This window comes from Penicillium digitatum, chromosome 2 (assembly GCF_016767815.1).
Source record: "Penicillium digitatum chromosome 2, complete sequence".
NCBI classification, from domain to species: domain Eukaryota; kingdom Fungi; phylum Ascomycota; class Eurotiomycetes; order Eurotiales; family Aspergillaceae; genus Penicillium; species Penicillium digitatum.
The window spans coordinates 1986992-2000347 of NC_089385.1; the positions used below are offsets into that span (position 1 = coordinate 1986992).

General features: G+C 48.9%; 3 protein-coding genes across 3 annotated transcripts; 1 reads left to right on the forward strand and 2 right to left on the reverse strand.

The window, feature by feature from the left end:
- Positions 1–2163: 2163 nt before the first annotated feature.
- Pdw03_6777 (Fungal transcriptional regulatory protein, N-terminal) lies at positions 2164–2391 on the reverse strand (the record flags this gene model as incomplete). The annotated part of the gene is made up of 1 exon (XM_066101450.1): positions 2164–2391. The coding sequence occupies one exon, from the start codon at positions 2389–2391 to the stop codon at positions 2164–2166; it is 228 nt and encodes a 75-aa protein (XP_065956533.1).
- A 3891-nt stretch (positions 2392–6282) lies between these two features.
- Positions 6283–8475, forward strand: Pdw03_6778 (Fungal transcriptional regulatory protein, N-terminal; the record flags this gene model as incomplete). Its single annotated transcript, XM_066101451.1, has 6 exons — positions 6283–6500; positions 6605–6997; positions 7051–7464; positions 7530–7759; positions 7827–8334; positions 8400–8475. The coding sequence occupies 6 exons, from the start codon at positions 6283–6285 to the stop codon at positions 8473–8475; spliced, it is 1839 nt and encodes a 612-aa protein (XP_065956534.1).
- Positions 8476–9658: 1183 nt separating this feature from the next.
- On the reverse strand, positions 9659–12823 carry Pdw03_6779 (Alpha-glucosidase; the record flags this gene model as incomplete). The annotated part of the gene is made up of 4 exons (XM_014681192.1): positions 9659–11339; positions 11390–11560; positions 11615–12022; positions 12093–12823. The coding sequence occupies 4 exons, from the start codon at positions 12821–12823 to the stop codon at positions 9659–9661; spliced, it is 2991 nt and encodes a 996-aa protein (XP_014536678.1).
- Between the last annotated feature and the right edge of the window lie 533 nt (positions 12824–13356).

Genomic DNA, 13356 nt, shown 5'->3' on the forward strand with positions numbered 1-13356 from the left:
TTTCTCTTGATGATACGCAGACGTTTGCGATAGCTCTGGAGCATTCGATCGCTACTCTCAGCCCGCTCACAAACGGAGACTTGAGACAAGTAGGATTCGTCGCTGTCTGTAGTCCAACCATGAAGGAGATCTCCAAGACTGGCCGCTTTATTCGATGCTGTCAAGCAGGTGATCGAGTCTTGCTGCTCGACTTCGACAATAAATATAAACTCACGCTATGGCAAAAGTTGCACACCATGAGTTTCATTGAGATGCACCGGATTTCTCCAATTCCAGGCGTCGAGAAGCTCACATCAGGAGTCTGAAGCCTCCAAGTTCGGGTAAAAGCAAATCTTCCACGGCCTGAAGTCCTGGTTGTGCTGGTCGCATACGAAACATCTGTCGGTACAGAGCTTCCCTCCTGATTTTACCCTCGCGCGTCGTGCATGCACCTCTCGGTTTTCAACGAGGAGAAGAGCCGTAAAGCAATTTCCCGCTACACTTCGACTATTTCTTCCTCGGCACCATACCTCCCTAGTAACATTGAGTTCTTGCAGAAACTGAATGGAATTGACAGCCCAAATCGGGTAGAATGCAACATTCAGTGGCAGAGGCTGATGGAATCTTCAGTGATCTTATCAAAATCTCTGACGCTGACCTAGATCTCAATGAACGTGAGCAGTGGCTGGTAGAAAATGAGGAGGATTTCACTGCTGGTCCGAACGAACAGTCAAAAGCAATGCATAATGCAGAGTTCTTCGAAGATCTGATCAAGCCATACGATCTGGTCACAATGCGACCAGGTCTGGGAAGAAAAAGCGACAAAGGGATGATAAGAGAGCGGGTGAAGGCACCTTTGCCTGGGAGATGTTTCCGTTGCGCAACCGAGGAAGACGAGTTTCAAGCAGACCATTTGGTGAGTATCGACTACATCGAAATCAGTTGCCAGGCATTGAAATATCAATATCAACATGGAGATCTGAATTGAATCCAACAAAAATGGAAATCAAGATTTGAGCGCCAGTCAGTGGAAATTGCGTGAGACTGCTGGTCGCAGAGGGAGACATCCTGGGGTATAGTGACGCCGTTGCTTCCATTCAATAGGTGATGCCACATGCACATAGAAAAGGAATAAGCCCAAGAAGCATGCTTAGATATCTCGTTTCATTATCAGGAGCACACGAGCGCTAAGAGTTACGGAATGTGGATGCCTTTGCAGCGGCCAAATCACCGACCTCTAAATGAAGCACTCGAAGTGCCTCGCGAGTAAATGGAGCAGCGGAGGCCCGTACCTGCAGGACCCAGCGAAGCTTTTCGATTTGTTCCACATACCCCGCTGCATCATCTATTTGAGGAAATGTTGCCCACAAAAGACCCAAAAAGGAACCGACTAGAACCACTTGGGCTGCTGTTGCAGAGCCCAAACATGATTGAATACGCTCCGGCTGGAAGGATTCAATCAAGTGCATCGCCAACGTCAGTCGGGCGCGGGCGACGGTTCAAATCGCCGAACGAAGAGATGGCGCTCTATCTGGGGCCATAATACTGAGCAAGGCACGATGGATGGTCAACTCTGTTGCCGCATGGGAGAGATGCAATGCGCTATTCGTCGAAAGCCGCAATGAGGGTGCGAATTCTAGCTGGAGACTGGCGGGCAGCGCCGCATGCCATTCGCGCAACTCCATCGCCAGAGGTTTTGCCAGACTCATCACACCTGCCGGTTCAATCCGCTCAAACAACCCACCTCTTTTTTTTGGGTTGCGCTGATGGAGTAAAATGTGGACACAATCCGACTGAAGATCTTGGTCAATTCAATAGATTGCAGAAATGCCGCCCGACTCGCAGCTCCATCCACACCTCCGTCCCCATTCTCCTCTTCAGCTGTCGATTGTGGCAAGTCATCAAGTGTACACGTGCCAACTTTCCAGTAGTTCGTCCCCTCAACTTCGACAATCTGGGCAGGAATGAGAGATGGCCGCCCACGCACAAGAACGCCCCACTTGTCATGCAAGTATAGCGCCCAAACTGAACATCGTCGTAAACCTTTCTTCCATTCCAGGATTTTCCAACCCCTACAGTCGACAAGAATTCTCAAAAGATGCCTGAGTGATACTGGTTGAGCCGGAAAAGTGCCATGGGAAGACCTCATCCCTTGGAACAACAGACCAGCCGGTCATGTGGGAGCTAGGACCGCTTCAGATCGTCGGCCATGGCTCGCATTGCTAGAACCACCAGAGCTTCAGCATCTGGTGGTCGAGGTGCAGTAGCGAGAGTTAGATCAAAGAGCTTCCAGTCTAGCGCGACGAGGTAAACTGCAGCGAGCAATGATGGTGAGAACCCGCGGTAAGACCGGACATCTTGCTCCAAGGATACGCCCTGGCCCAGGATCGGGAATGGGAATGTGCGATGCATGATGCGAAAATTAAAAAAAAAAAATTTTACCCAGATTGGTTTTAGCGGAAGTATCAATTCCTCGGTGCGATCTAGGTCGGTGATGCGTTGCATCTCAGAAGCCGAGTCCTTGTCAGGGTAGGTCATGAATGCGGCGGATTGATTCACACGCCGCAAAAAAACAACTTTCTTGACCAGAGAGCGACATCGATTCTGGTCGCCGGTCAAGAAGTTCAGGTCCATGATAATTGGCAGGGCCAATATACTCGAAATGCAGATGAATCTCTAGACCCCATGGACCATCCAGTCATGGATTGACTGGATCAGCCACGGTCTGTTCTTCCACCGATTCAACAGTACAGTTGATAGTGTTAGATACTTACAGTGTCGTTTGATTATTTGATTGAAGTAAGTTCAGAATGGTCCCGGACATTGTGTTTCTATTGAAACATCCCTGGTTTCTTTTTCTGCTGTGCTCGGCGACATACTGTCCCTTTTCCGTGGTCGGCGGCCATGAAGAACTGTGCCTTCAAGACCGTTCAAGTTACAAAACGTGCAGCTGTCTTTCTCGGGCTCTCGTATACATCGCGACTTGCGATGACGGCAGCGATCGCATGGGCGTCGCGTGGGGGTGGTTCATTCCAGTCCGGGACATATGATGCAAATCAACTCTTATGTTCTTTCGATACAGAGATCTTGGGTTTGAGATTGTCTGCTCATCTAATTGTTCATCAAGATCTGTCGAGTGCCAATCTATGTAGCTCATTGGGTGGAACAATGTTGACGATGTTCCCCGTGGCAGAGTGGGCATTGACCTCCCACTGTGGTTGAACGTGAACACGTGACTGTACATTACCACTCACATTGAATTCTTTTGCATTCCCTGGAATCAACCTGGTAGTATCGCCCCAAAGGATTTGCATCGTCCAAGAAGTGGTCATATACACAGGCAACTCAAATCAGTGGAAGCGTGCGGGCCGCTTTGATATTCACCAAGAGATTGTCCCCAGTGAATGTTCGCTAGAATATAAGAGAGTCCTGAACATGCACACGTTGGATGCTTACGACTGTGCCATGGCTGAAAGCTGTTGATACACAAGGCTGGTACAGATCAGGAACCAAGCCCCATAATCGGGAATGCTCCTTCCCGATCTACTTTGTACGCTTTGGGTCTCTATTTCACGAATCCACCATTCATTTCAAGTATCCACCTGGGTCCTGCCTGAGGACCTTGTAGATAACCAACAGGGCTGGACGGATGCAGAATCCTGGTGCTATGAAACAGTGGGCGGTTAAGAGGCAGCTCGACGTCAAGTTTCAGTAGTCACATGGGGAAAGGTCGTTTCCGCGTCTTCGAAAGCCGACATTCTTTTGTCAATTTCACATGTTCACAGATTCGACCATCAAACCCAGTCAATGACGCTTTGATGTGTGTTAGTCTCGATGTGGGTCGAGAGATTTACATCACTTGACATGTGATCTCAGCCCATCTCTCCAAACCAGATAGGGATAGCTAACAGTCCAAATGATCCTTTATCTCTGACATACCCATGTACATCTTCCCTGCAATTCCGGAATAACCATTGTCGAGAACCGCGTTCGCCTCGCTGGTAAGCGGAAAATTAGCGAGTTCGCCAACCGCTCGGATGGAGACTCGGTTTGAGTTCAAAAGCCCAGCCTGGTGGCTGCATTTGCATTTGTGTCGGAGGGCCCATGGTCCGACGGTCCTGCAGGGAAGATGTAGAGAAGCAACGAGGAAAAGGGGAGGGGAAACTCTCCACTTAGCCAATAAGAAGATATTATTGAAGCGTGCCTGATCTGACTGCATTGCGTTGTTAACCCCTCAATGCGTCACTCCCATCATATGAGGGGTTGTGGCTTTCATTTTTTTCAACTTGCGTGCTATGATTGAAGGCCTGCCAAAGCATTTACTGTGCCGTTGAAAAGCGGGCAAAAGTCACTTTCTCGGTATCAAAAAGCGAGACACGTGGAATTTAAGAGATTGGTAGTCCTCAAGAGGGAGCTTCAACTGCAGAGGGTTGCTCCGAAGGAAAGATAGTGAACACACGCTGAACCTTGTTCATCCCCTAATGTAAGCCGTGAATGTAACTACGGAGTACGCTGCCCGTGATATCTATCCTACATCATACATTCTACGCGTTGTGCGTATCAGATCAATGTGAATAGCTTGTTTGGGCCAAGTCCAAGCTCAACCTTTTACATAATTAAATTAAGCGATAACTACCGCTCGCATAATGTAGTTTAATCTAGTGTTCCGATAAGAATTAATGTCGGCTAGTTCGTTGTCCGAGGCTGTGGACCTAACGGTTACCCCAGAGTTCAACAAGCCAAGTCCAATTCCATTGATCAGGTTGTCTTCCGGACGGGACTATGACAACTGCTTTTAAGCATCCGGAGTACAACATGGACTTTAAAACCAACTGGGACCGCTTGTTTACCCGAGGTTCCCGCACTCGAGGCCAAAAAAATAAAAAAACAAAAATAATTTAAAAAAAAAGGGAGCACGAACTGTCGGAAAGTTCGACACTAATTCCTCTGCATGAAATTTATCTTGCTCGGTAAAGTGGATCGTACAGAAATTTCCTCGGGTCACTGCTATATATTCTTCCGCATTGCCACTCAGCAGTGCACGATTAGCAATTTTAGGGAAAATTTCGAATCTTTGAAACAGTTCCTAGCACCGGAAGATTCCCAGCCTCGGTACGAAGAGATTACCTATTACTCTGTCCACCGTCCTCTGGGAGTTTTCATTTTCAGTGGGATTGGCGGTATGATGTGAGTGAGATGCTTGTCCATCCCATATGCCTTTTAGCTAAGGCTAAGACATAATCAAAATGAAAAATGGGGCAGAGGTTCCCCCGAGAGATCCAATAGTAATTAGCCCAAGGACACGGCTGGACCGATATCTCAAGCCCCCCCTCTCCACCAACGGATAAGACTACCAAATAAGACTACCTCAATAGGGACCACTAGGGCAATAAACGGTATGATACCCGCTGTGAAGCGGGCCCTGAAAGTTACCAGGTCACATTACGACGATGTCCAATCCTGATAGCCATTTCATTTGAGACATTTCACGTGTTAGCCAATGATTACCCGAGTTATCGCTGTCCTGTTGTCCATCCCCACTTATATTCTCCCCACCCAAGGCACATTTTTGTATGTTGTACCAAAGCCTACCAAATCATAATTATAGATAGGTTTCAATCTGGACCCTAGTCTCTATCCTACTTAGGTCAATGTCCGAGCAGACGTAACGAGGTAGTTGAAGGAGATAGGAAAAGACAGGGAAAGAGATCTCACGATAAATTCGCATCCCAGAGGCACGCGTCAAGAATCAAACGGAAAATGGCGAATCTAGTTTTGAATCGTGCCACTCACCCCCTCCAGCCCCTCTCTCCCACGGTTTTCGTCGGGGAAATAGGGAAAATAGGGAAAATAGGGAAACTAGAAACTGGGCCCAAGGTTAACACGAGAAGAGCACTCTAAAAAAGTATGCACCGACAATCGCTACCTTTCTAGAAGCCCGCGGGATGTTTTCAGATTGGTGGATGCACATTCGATTACCCCAGGTCCGCCATGGTCCGCCATGGTCCGCCATGAACGGGGATGTACCTGCGCGGAGCGATATCGTCAGTAATCGGTCTCTTGTCGCAATTGGCTAAAAGTCCTCGCTCAGCCTACTAATCTGGGCGACCCGCTATTATAAGGCTTGGATCTCCCTGATAACCAAATGATCTTCAGATTTTTGATTTTGGCCCTCTGTGAAGGGTCCAAATTGTTGATCATATTGAGCTTTTTTTTCTTTCTTCTTCTTCAACTTCTCATCTTTCGATCACATAGATGATCTAAACAGTATACCAAACGCACAGTAACCATTCAGCCAATACAATGACGAGAACCGGCCCTACAAATAATCATATCTCGTGGGAAACCAAGAGCATTGTTCCAGAGGATGGCAGGAGAATCGACTCGGGCGCGTGCCAAGATGCAAGGCCGAAGGGGCGCATTCGACGATCAATGACTGCTTGTAATACCTGTCGCAAGCTCAAGACTCGCTGTGATGTTGATCCCCGTGGTCATGCTTGTCGTCGCTGTTTATCACTTAGGTTTGTTTGGCAGATATTCGATTTTTTTTTGGGGGGTGGTGTTTGTGGGGAGGGGGGCATTTCCCGGTCATATCTATATGCTAACCCACTATTGGCATCAAAAGGCTCGAATGCGAACTCCCCGAGACAACAGAACGATTCCAGGACAATGTATCCACCTGGTCCGACGCCACCGCTATACCATCGATCGAGGAACGGCTTGTCTCTCTCGAAAGAGGCATGGGGGAGATGATACATCTGATGCGGCAGATGGTGAACCGCTCCCCTAGCACGCCCTGCAGCCCAATCTTACAAACCAGACATAACAGCCTAGATGGAACATCCTCTAGCGATAGCATCTCTTCATCTTTTCATCCGCTCAAGCCCGCGCAAATCATTCGAGACCTGCAAGCCGAATGTTTCGGCGAGAGAGATCACTTTTCCGATGCCGACATCCTCGGGGATATCGTCACTCAGGGCATCGTAGATTCCAAACTTTCCTTGAAATTGATTGAACTGTGTGTCTGATTGTGCAATGGTCACTGGACTTCCCTGCTAACAATTTTACCAGTTTTGTCGAATATTTCGGTCATTGGGTCTCAATAAATCATTCGTCAAGCATTCAACGGTCAAATACACTCCTTTTCAACACGGCATGTCTCCTCGCTACGCGATATCTACCGGGTCTATCACAACACACCGTTCGCGATATCTCACTCTGTGTACAACATGCCGTGGCAAAGGTTTTGTGGAAGCCTCCGCCCATGTCAAGCGATATGCTGCAGGCTTTGACATTGCTCTGTCTATACTCTACTTCCGTCCACAAAGAAGGACTCATGGACGACTGGTTGCTGAGCGGAATCTCGATCAACCATGCCCTTATCTCATTTAACTTCCTCAACACCTTGCCGGGAGACAATTTAAATCCAGACGAGCTACTGGCTCAGTTGCGTCTGTGGAACACACTTTGCGCAACCCAGCTCCAGTATGTACTGTCTGATCAACCCAGCTTCTACCTGTCAGATGGATGATCTGACATCAACCCACTAGCTCTGCCCTTGCAAACGGCCGTACCGTCAACATCCAACAACAATTCATCGACCAATGCCCCCGCGTCCTCGAACACGCAGCCGCCACACCAGAAGATGGGAGGATCGTCGCAGAAATCCAACTATACCGCATCGCTCTCCGACTTCAACACACCCAGCACCGCGTCCAATTCGCAGAAACCGAATACGAAGATCTGGAACGCTGGAAAATGGAATGGGCCCATCTCCTAAGTACATCCATCAACCCTCTCCCCAGATGCCGACTCGCCCCAAACTAACCCCCACACTTTCTTAATAGCCACCAGCGAAGACTCAACCCTCAATCTGAACCTTTGGTTCTGCCAACTGCTCCTCTACCGAACAGCCGCCCGTGTCCAACCGGACAGCGAGCGCCTCCTCCCAGAAATATGCGGCACGGCCCGCCTAATAATCAACCAATTCCTCCAAACGCGCTTCACCACCGCTCCCGCTTTAATCGACCACGTATACTTCATTGTCGGCTACGCTGCGCTCACACTCTGCGACTACACGCTCACCGACCCACTAATCAGCCAAGTCCGCGGCTTCCTACTGCACCTCGCGCCCGGCGGCGACAACCTCTCATATCGGATCGCGTGCATTGTCGGCGAAGTACAACGGCGGTATTCGGAGACAAGTGCTGTTGTGACTGCGGGGTCGCATTCCTCGTCGCCGGTCGCCGAGGTCAAGGGCGTGCAGATGTTTGGTGCATCGCAACATCATCGTTCCGGCATGGATATCTCGCAGCTCATGTCTAGCGCGGAGGGCTTGGATTCCCTTGTTGAGGGGTATAATTGTCTCGAGCAGATGATGCCTGGGTATACGACTTCTCAACCTTCGTTTGAAGCCCCAGATTTGTTTCATTCTCCGACGACTGGAACAACTGGTGGAGCTATGCCGATCGGGCTAGTGCCGAGGGCGTTGCATGATTGGTGATGGGACTACGTGGTTTGGTACTTTTGGTTCTAGGTTGTTGGTTATTGGAGTTCATGCATGATGAGTGTTAATGAGCTTTAAATATGTTGGGACTTGGGTGTTGTGTTGTGCTTTTGTCTTCTGGCGCAGGATCGTAATAGCAAAAGCACAAATGGAAATGGTCAGGACTTGTTCAACCGGCTTCTTTTGTCTCGTGGATTTGGTCCACATCTTAGTAGTAGATCTTGCTTCCCGCTAGATTTACACCACCTACATGTTTAGTTACATGCTTTTCACATCTATTCTCGCATTGCGAGGTTAGTGGGTTCATTTGGAACTCAGCGAGATGGATTTCTCTATTCCAAAACTCCGTAATTAGTTGACAAATCATTTGCCGAAGCGAATGCCATTGCATTTCACGTCTAACTCGTCAGATCCCGATTTCTCCTCTCACCTGCTGGGAAAACGCAAAGTAACAAGACTGTAGATGCATACCCAACTTTAAAAAGATTAGCCCAGATTGCAAGGCTAATGCGCGGCAAGTGCCAAATTAGAATTATCCTTGTCGAATCCCCTGACATGAAGCTTGGTCGAATCGGCATGCGTGGGAACTCGTGCCCGATGTTTGCAGGTGTGCGGAGATATAGACGGGGTTGCAGTTGATCAATGGCTCGTTTGAGACGACATCAATCCTTTACCTGGGGAAAGCTGGGTTTCAGTCGCGGAGGAATACATGCCAATACTCGCGGTAGATGCTGCTAGGATTATGATGCTAAATCCCAGTTCTATAGTAGAAGTGATCTATGTGACATAACGCGCAAGGAGAATATGAATTTGGGCTTCATTATTTTGGCCGACATGCGAGATTGGTCCATAGATCTTTGAACGAATTAATTATGAATGCGACGGGGTGTAGGTGTGATCTAGCAGTTTCTTCTCTACTCAGCTGAGGTGAGGTTATACAGAGCGCACCTTAACAAAGGGTGCTCGGTCCTTGGATATTTAGGAAGACGAAAACGAGATAATCATAAGATAATGCAAGGAAAGGGAGAAAGCACACAACCAAACTAGTGCAGAATTGCGGTTACTGAACAGAAATCCGACTGCCACTGGGATAAACTATAGAGAAGAGATCAGATTTGCGTGCCAAAAGACCGTACCCCCAATAATCTCTGAAGACTTACCATAATCTACCGCCTACCACTTCAATGTCCAATCCTCGCTGAAAGCACCTTTCTTTGTCAACTTTTGCAAGCCACTAATAGACAAGACATGGGAGGTAGCATTATACTGTACCCCAGAAGCTGGCACAGGTCGACCACCAAAATTAACATCGCCAGGCTTCTTAGACACACCAAGAACAGTTACAGTAGCGAGAGGATTCGACTCCTCCCAGTTACCACTCGCACTGGCACTCAAAATGGAGCCCTTGACCTTGAAAGTAACATCAAGTGTCTCATCCGGAGCATTGCTCTCTCCATCATCGAGATATAGCTGCCCGGAAGCAGCTCCATTGACACCAAGGGCGACAAGCAAAGACCAGGGCGTGGCACGTGCCTCCTTTGTAGTCAAAGCTGGCTCCTGCATTGGCAAAACGCTACCCCCACGTACGAAAACGGGAATATTGCCGAGCGGGGCGGGGATGGTGGTGTTGACACCTGGCTTTGCTTCCACGGCTGTCTGAGTGTACCAGTTGTACCAGACCTCGCCGTGCTTGAGGCCCGGAAAGATGCCCTTGACAGAAGTCGCTTGCGGGGCCAGCACGGGGACGACCATGATTGATGGGCCGAGGAGGAACTGAGTGTCGACTGCGGCGAGGGAGGGGTCTGTAGGGAATTCCCAGGCCAAGGCGCGCATGACAGTGGAGCCGGTTGTGTGGGCCTCGTGGAAGAGGGTATAGAAGTAGGGGAGGATTGCGTAGCGGATCTTCATGGCGGATTTAGCGGCAGCTGTAACGGATTCCCAGACGTAGGGCTCTTGCGAGTTTGCGGACAGGGTGTTGTGGTTGCGGTAGAAGGGGAAAAAAGCTGATAGTTGCATCCAGCGGTTGCAGAGTTCTTCGTCGGTGTTGCCATTGAAGCCACATGTGTCGACGCCGAACATAGGAATTCCAAAGAGGGAGAATGAGAGGGCTTGGGGAATAGAGAAAAACATATATGCCCACCTAGAGGCATTGTCACCACCCCAATGGCCGGCCCATTTACCAGATCCTGCGAACGTTGAGCGGCCGATGATGAAAGGACGCTTCTTTTTATCGACTTTTAGCAGGCCATGGTAGGTGGCGTTGAGTATTTGATGACCGAAGAGATTGTGCACATCGTATTCTTGGACACCATCTGAGTGAGTGGCATTCGGGGACACGGCATGCGCGCTGAGATCGTGGCCATCTTGGTCATGGTTGATCACATATGGCGGGTAGTTGATGTTGCGTGCTCCCGCAGTGGGTGTGGTCCGCAGATAAGAGGTGGACGAAGAGACAGAGCCGCCGGTGGCAGCGGCAGCCTGTCTGGACGCCGCTGTAGATGCAGATGCAGCCTCGGTCTTGTTGCTGACCTCAAAATTTTCCGGGTAGTCATAAATAACGTTGCCAGACTCTCCAGGCAGTGCAAACGGAGGGTGAGATGGGTTCATGCTAAGGTTTCCAGATCCGCAGCTGCCAACGCAGAAGGAAGAAACCTCGTTCATATCAATCCAGATGCCATCAATGGCTATTTTCTTGTGCCAGGTAACGATCTCATTTGCCCAGAAATCGCCTGTCTTAGGATTGTGCCAGTCGGGGAAGACAGTGTAGCCGGGCCAGACAGCGCCAATGTATTCACTTCCATCAGGATTCTTCAGGAAGACGTCATCCTTGTGTCCACGGGTGTAGGTATCATAGCTGAGTATAAATCAGCTATGTTTCTGTATGACAGACCAAAGGGAACTTACACATCAGAGACGTTCTTGGGGTTTGGAATGTAGATAGCCGCGTCTATGATAGGAACATAATGACGACCACTGCTGTGCAGCTTATCTATGAACTTCTCACCCTCACTGTAGGGGTAACGTTGTTGATCATTGTCAAAGTCGCGGTAACCATGCATATAATCAATGTCATTCCTAGTTGTGTCAGAGCTTGCTTCAACCATGGAAAGGCTTAGTAGGTCAGTTTACCAGATAGTCTCGAGCGGAATTTCAAACTTGTCAAAGTTGGAGACAACCTCTTCAAGCTGAGTCCAGTTATTGTAACCCCAGCGGCATTGGTGGAAGCCAAAAGTAAAGTACTGCTGCAATGCTGGCAAGCCAATGGTGCTCAGCTGATAGTTTTTGGTCACGTCCGCTTGGCTAGGACCCGAGTAGAAAGTGAGATCTATGCTACCTCCCAGGGTGCGCCACTTCAGGCCCTCGGGATTCATGACGATCTCCTGACCATGGGCATTTCTAGAGAAGACACCGTGCGAGAAGGAAACATAGTCTTTGGACTGATCGGCCTGATCACTTGCAACCAGGGTGTGGTGACCATTGTGGCTAACTTCATAGTAGCGAGTATCAAGGTAGAAAGGCTGAGAGCCGTAAACATTACTGGCAAGTTATCAGCATTAAAAGAGCTGTACAATTTAGGGGGAAAAGATGGCCGGCGAATAAAACTCACTCATCAATAGGGTCACCAATATCCGACGCATAAAGAGTCAATGTGAGATTTCTCAAGAGGCGTAGCTGTTGGATGTGCTCTCCAATGCCATATAAGTTATAATCCTTCGGCAGGGAGGTAACAAACTCAATAAACTGGTTCTCAAACACCAGGACCGAACCAGTTGTATCGAAGATGGCATCGCGGGTAGCCTTGCGGGTCACTTTGAAATTAAAAGAGGGTTCATTTGACCAGGTGATCTCAAGATCACTATGCTTCTTTGAAGAACGATGGTTGGAAGTGGGCCGGGGAACGACAAGCTCATCCAACACGAACCAAGAGTAGTTCGAAGAATCGAGATAGGTCGGGAGGATTTGAACGTTGAGGCGGTCATTAGCAAGGTACTCGATGGAAAAGTTCAACGAGTCAACATCGATGCCGTAGACGTTGCATGGCTTTCCGGCTAACGTCAAAGTAGCGGTCAATCCGCGAGCAGATTCCTTGATGTTTGATGCCTTGTACCCGGGACAAACCGACTGCGCGTCGACGGCTTCAGGGTCATTAATATTGGCAATCAGCTGAACGCCAGTATCGGCGCCAGCTGGAATGGTAAATTGAGACCATCCACCCGAAGAGGTCGAAGAAGCAGCGGTAGAGCGAGTGCCCGAGGCCGTTGTGGTGGATGTTGAGAAAGCACCATAGGCTGCTGGCAAGAGCCAAGCACTGACCAAAAGTTTCTTCGCACCAACCATCATGACCACTTCCTTGTTTTTGTTGTAGACCAAGGCCAATATATGTTTCAGATGATCGTGTCCCAGCTCGTTCTTCTAAGTTGCTGAGCGTAACCTGCTCTTAGCACTGCGCGGATACAGATGCTGACGGGAACCCGATGATGAGTTGAACTCGAAAGAATTTTCGTTGATTCTCCGATATAATCACATAGTTTTCTAGGGACAGAATGGTTTTGTGGGGCTGGTCGAGCTTCAAGGTAAAAAAAAAAAGCGGGAAAGGCAGGGTGAATGACGGAGAGGAGGCCCCTTACGTCGACCCGACATAGCGTCCACTAATAAGGCTGTATAACCTGGTGATGTACACAAACGAGGGGTAGAGGTGGGGATTAGGCAATTCTAGCCTTCAATATTTAAGTATCATAAAAGATGTCACTCTGGAGTCTGGCAGAAGGGGGCAAAGATGTTCCTGTAGATTCTTATGCTGAAGACTGATAAGCGGTAAGAGTTCGAAATCGGTTCACACTATGAATGAGAACAGCAGTAAGAGTTGTAGT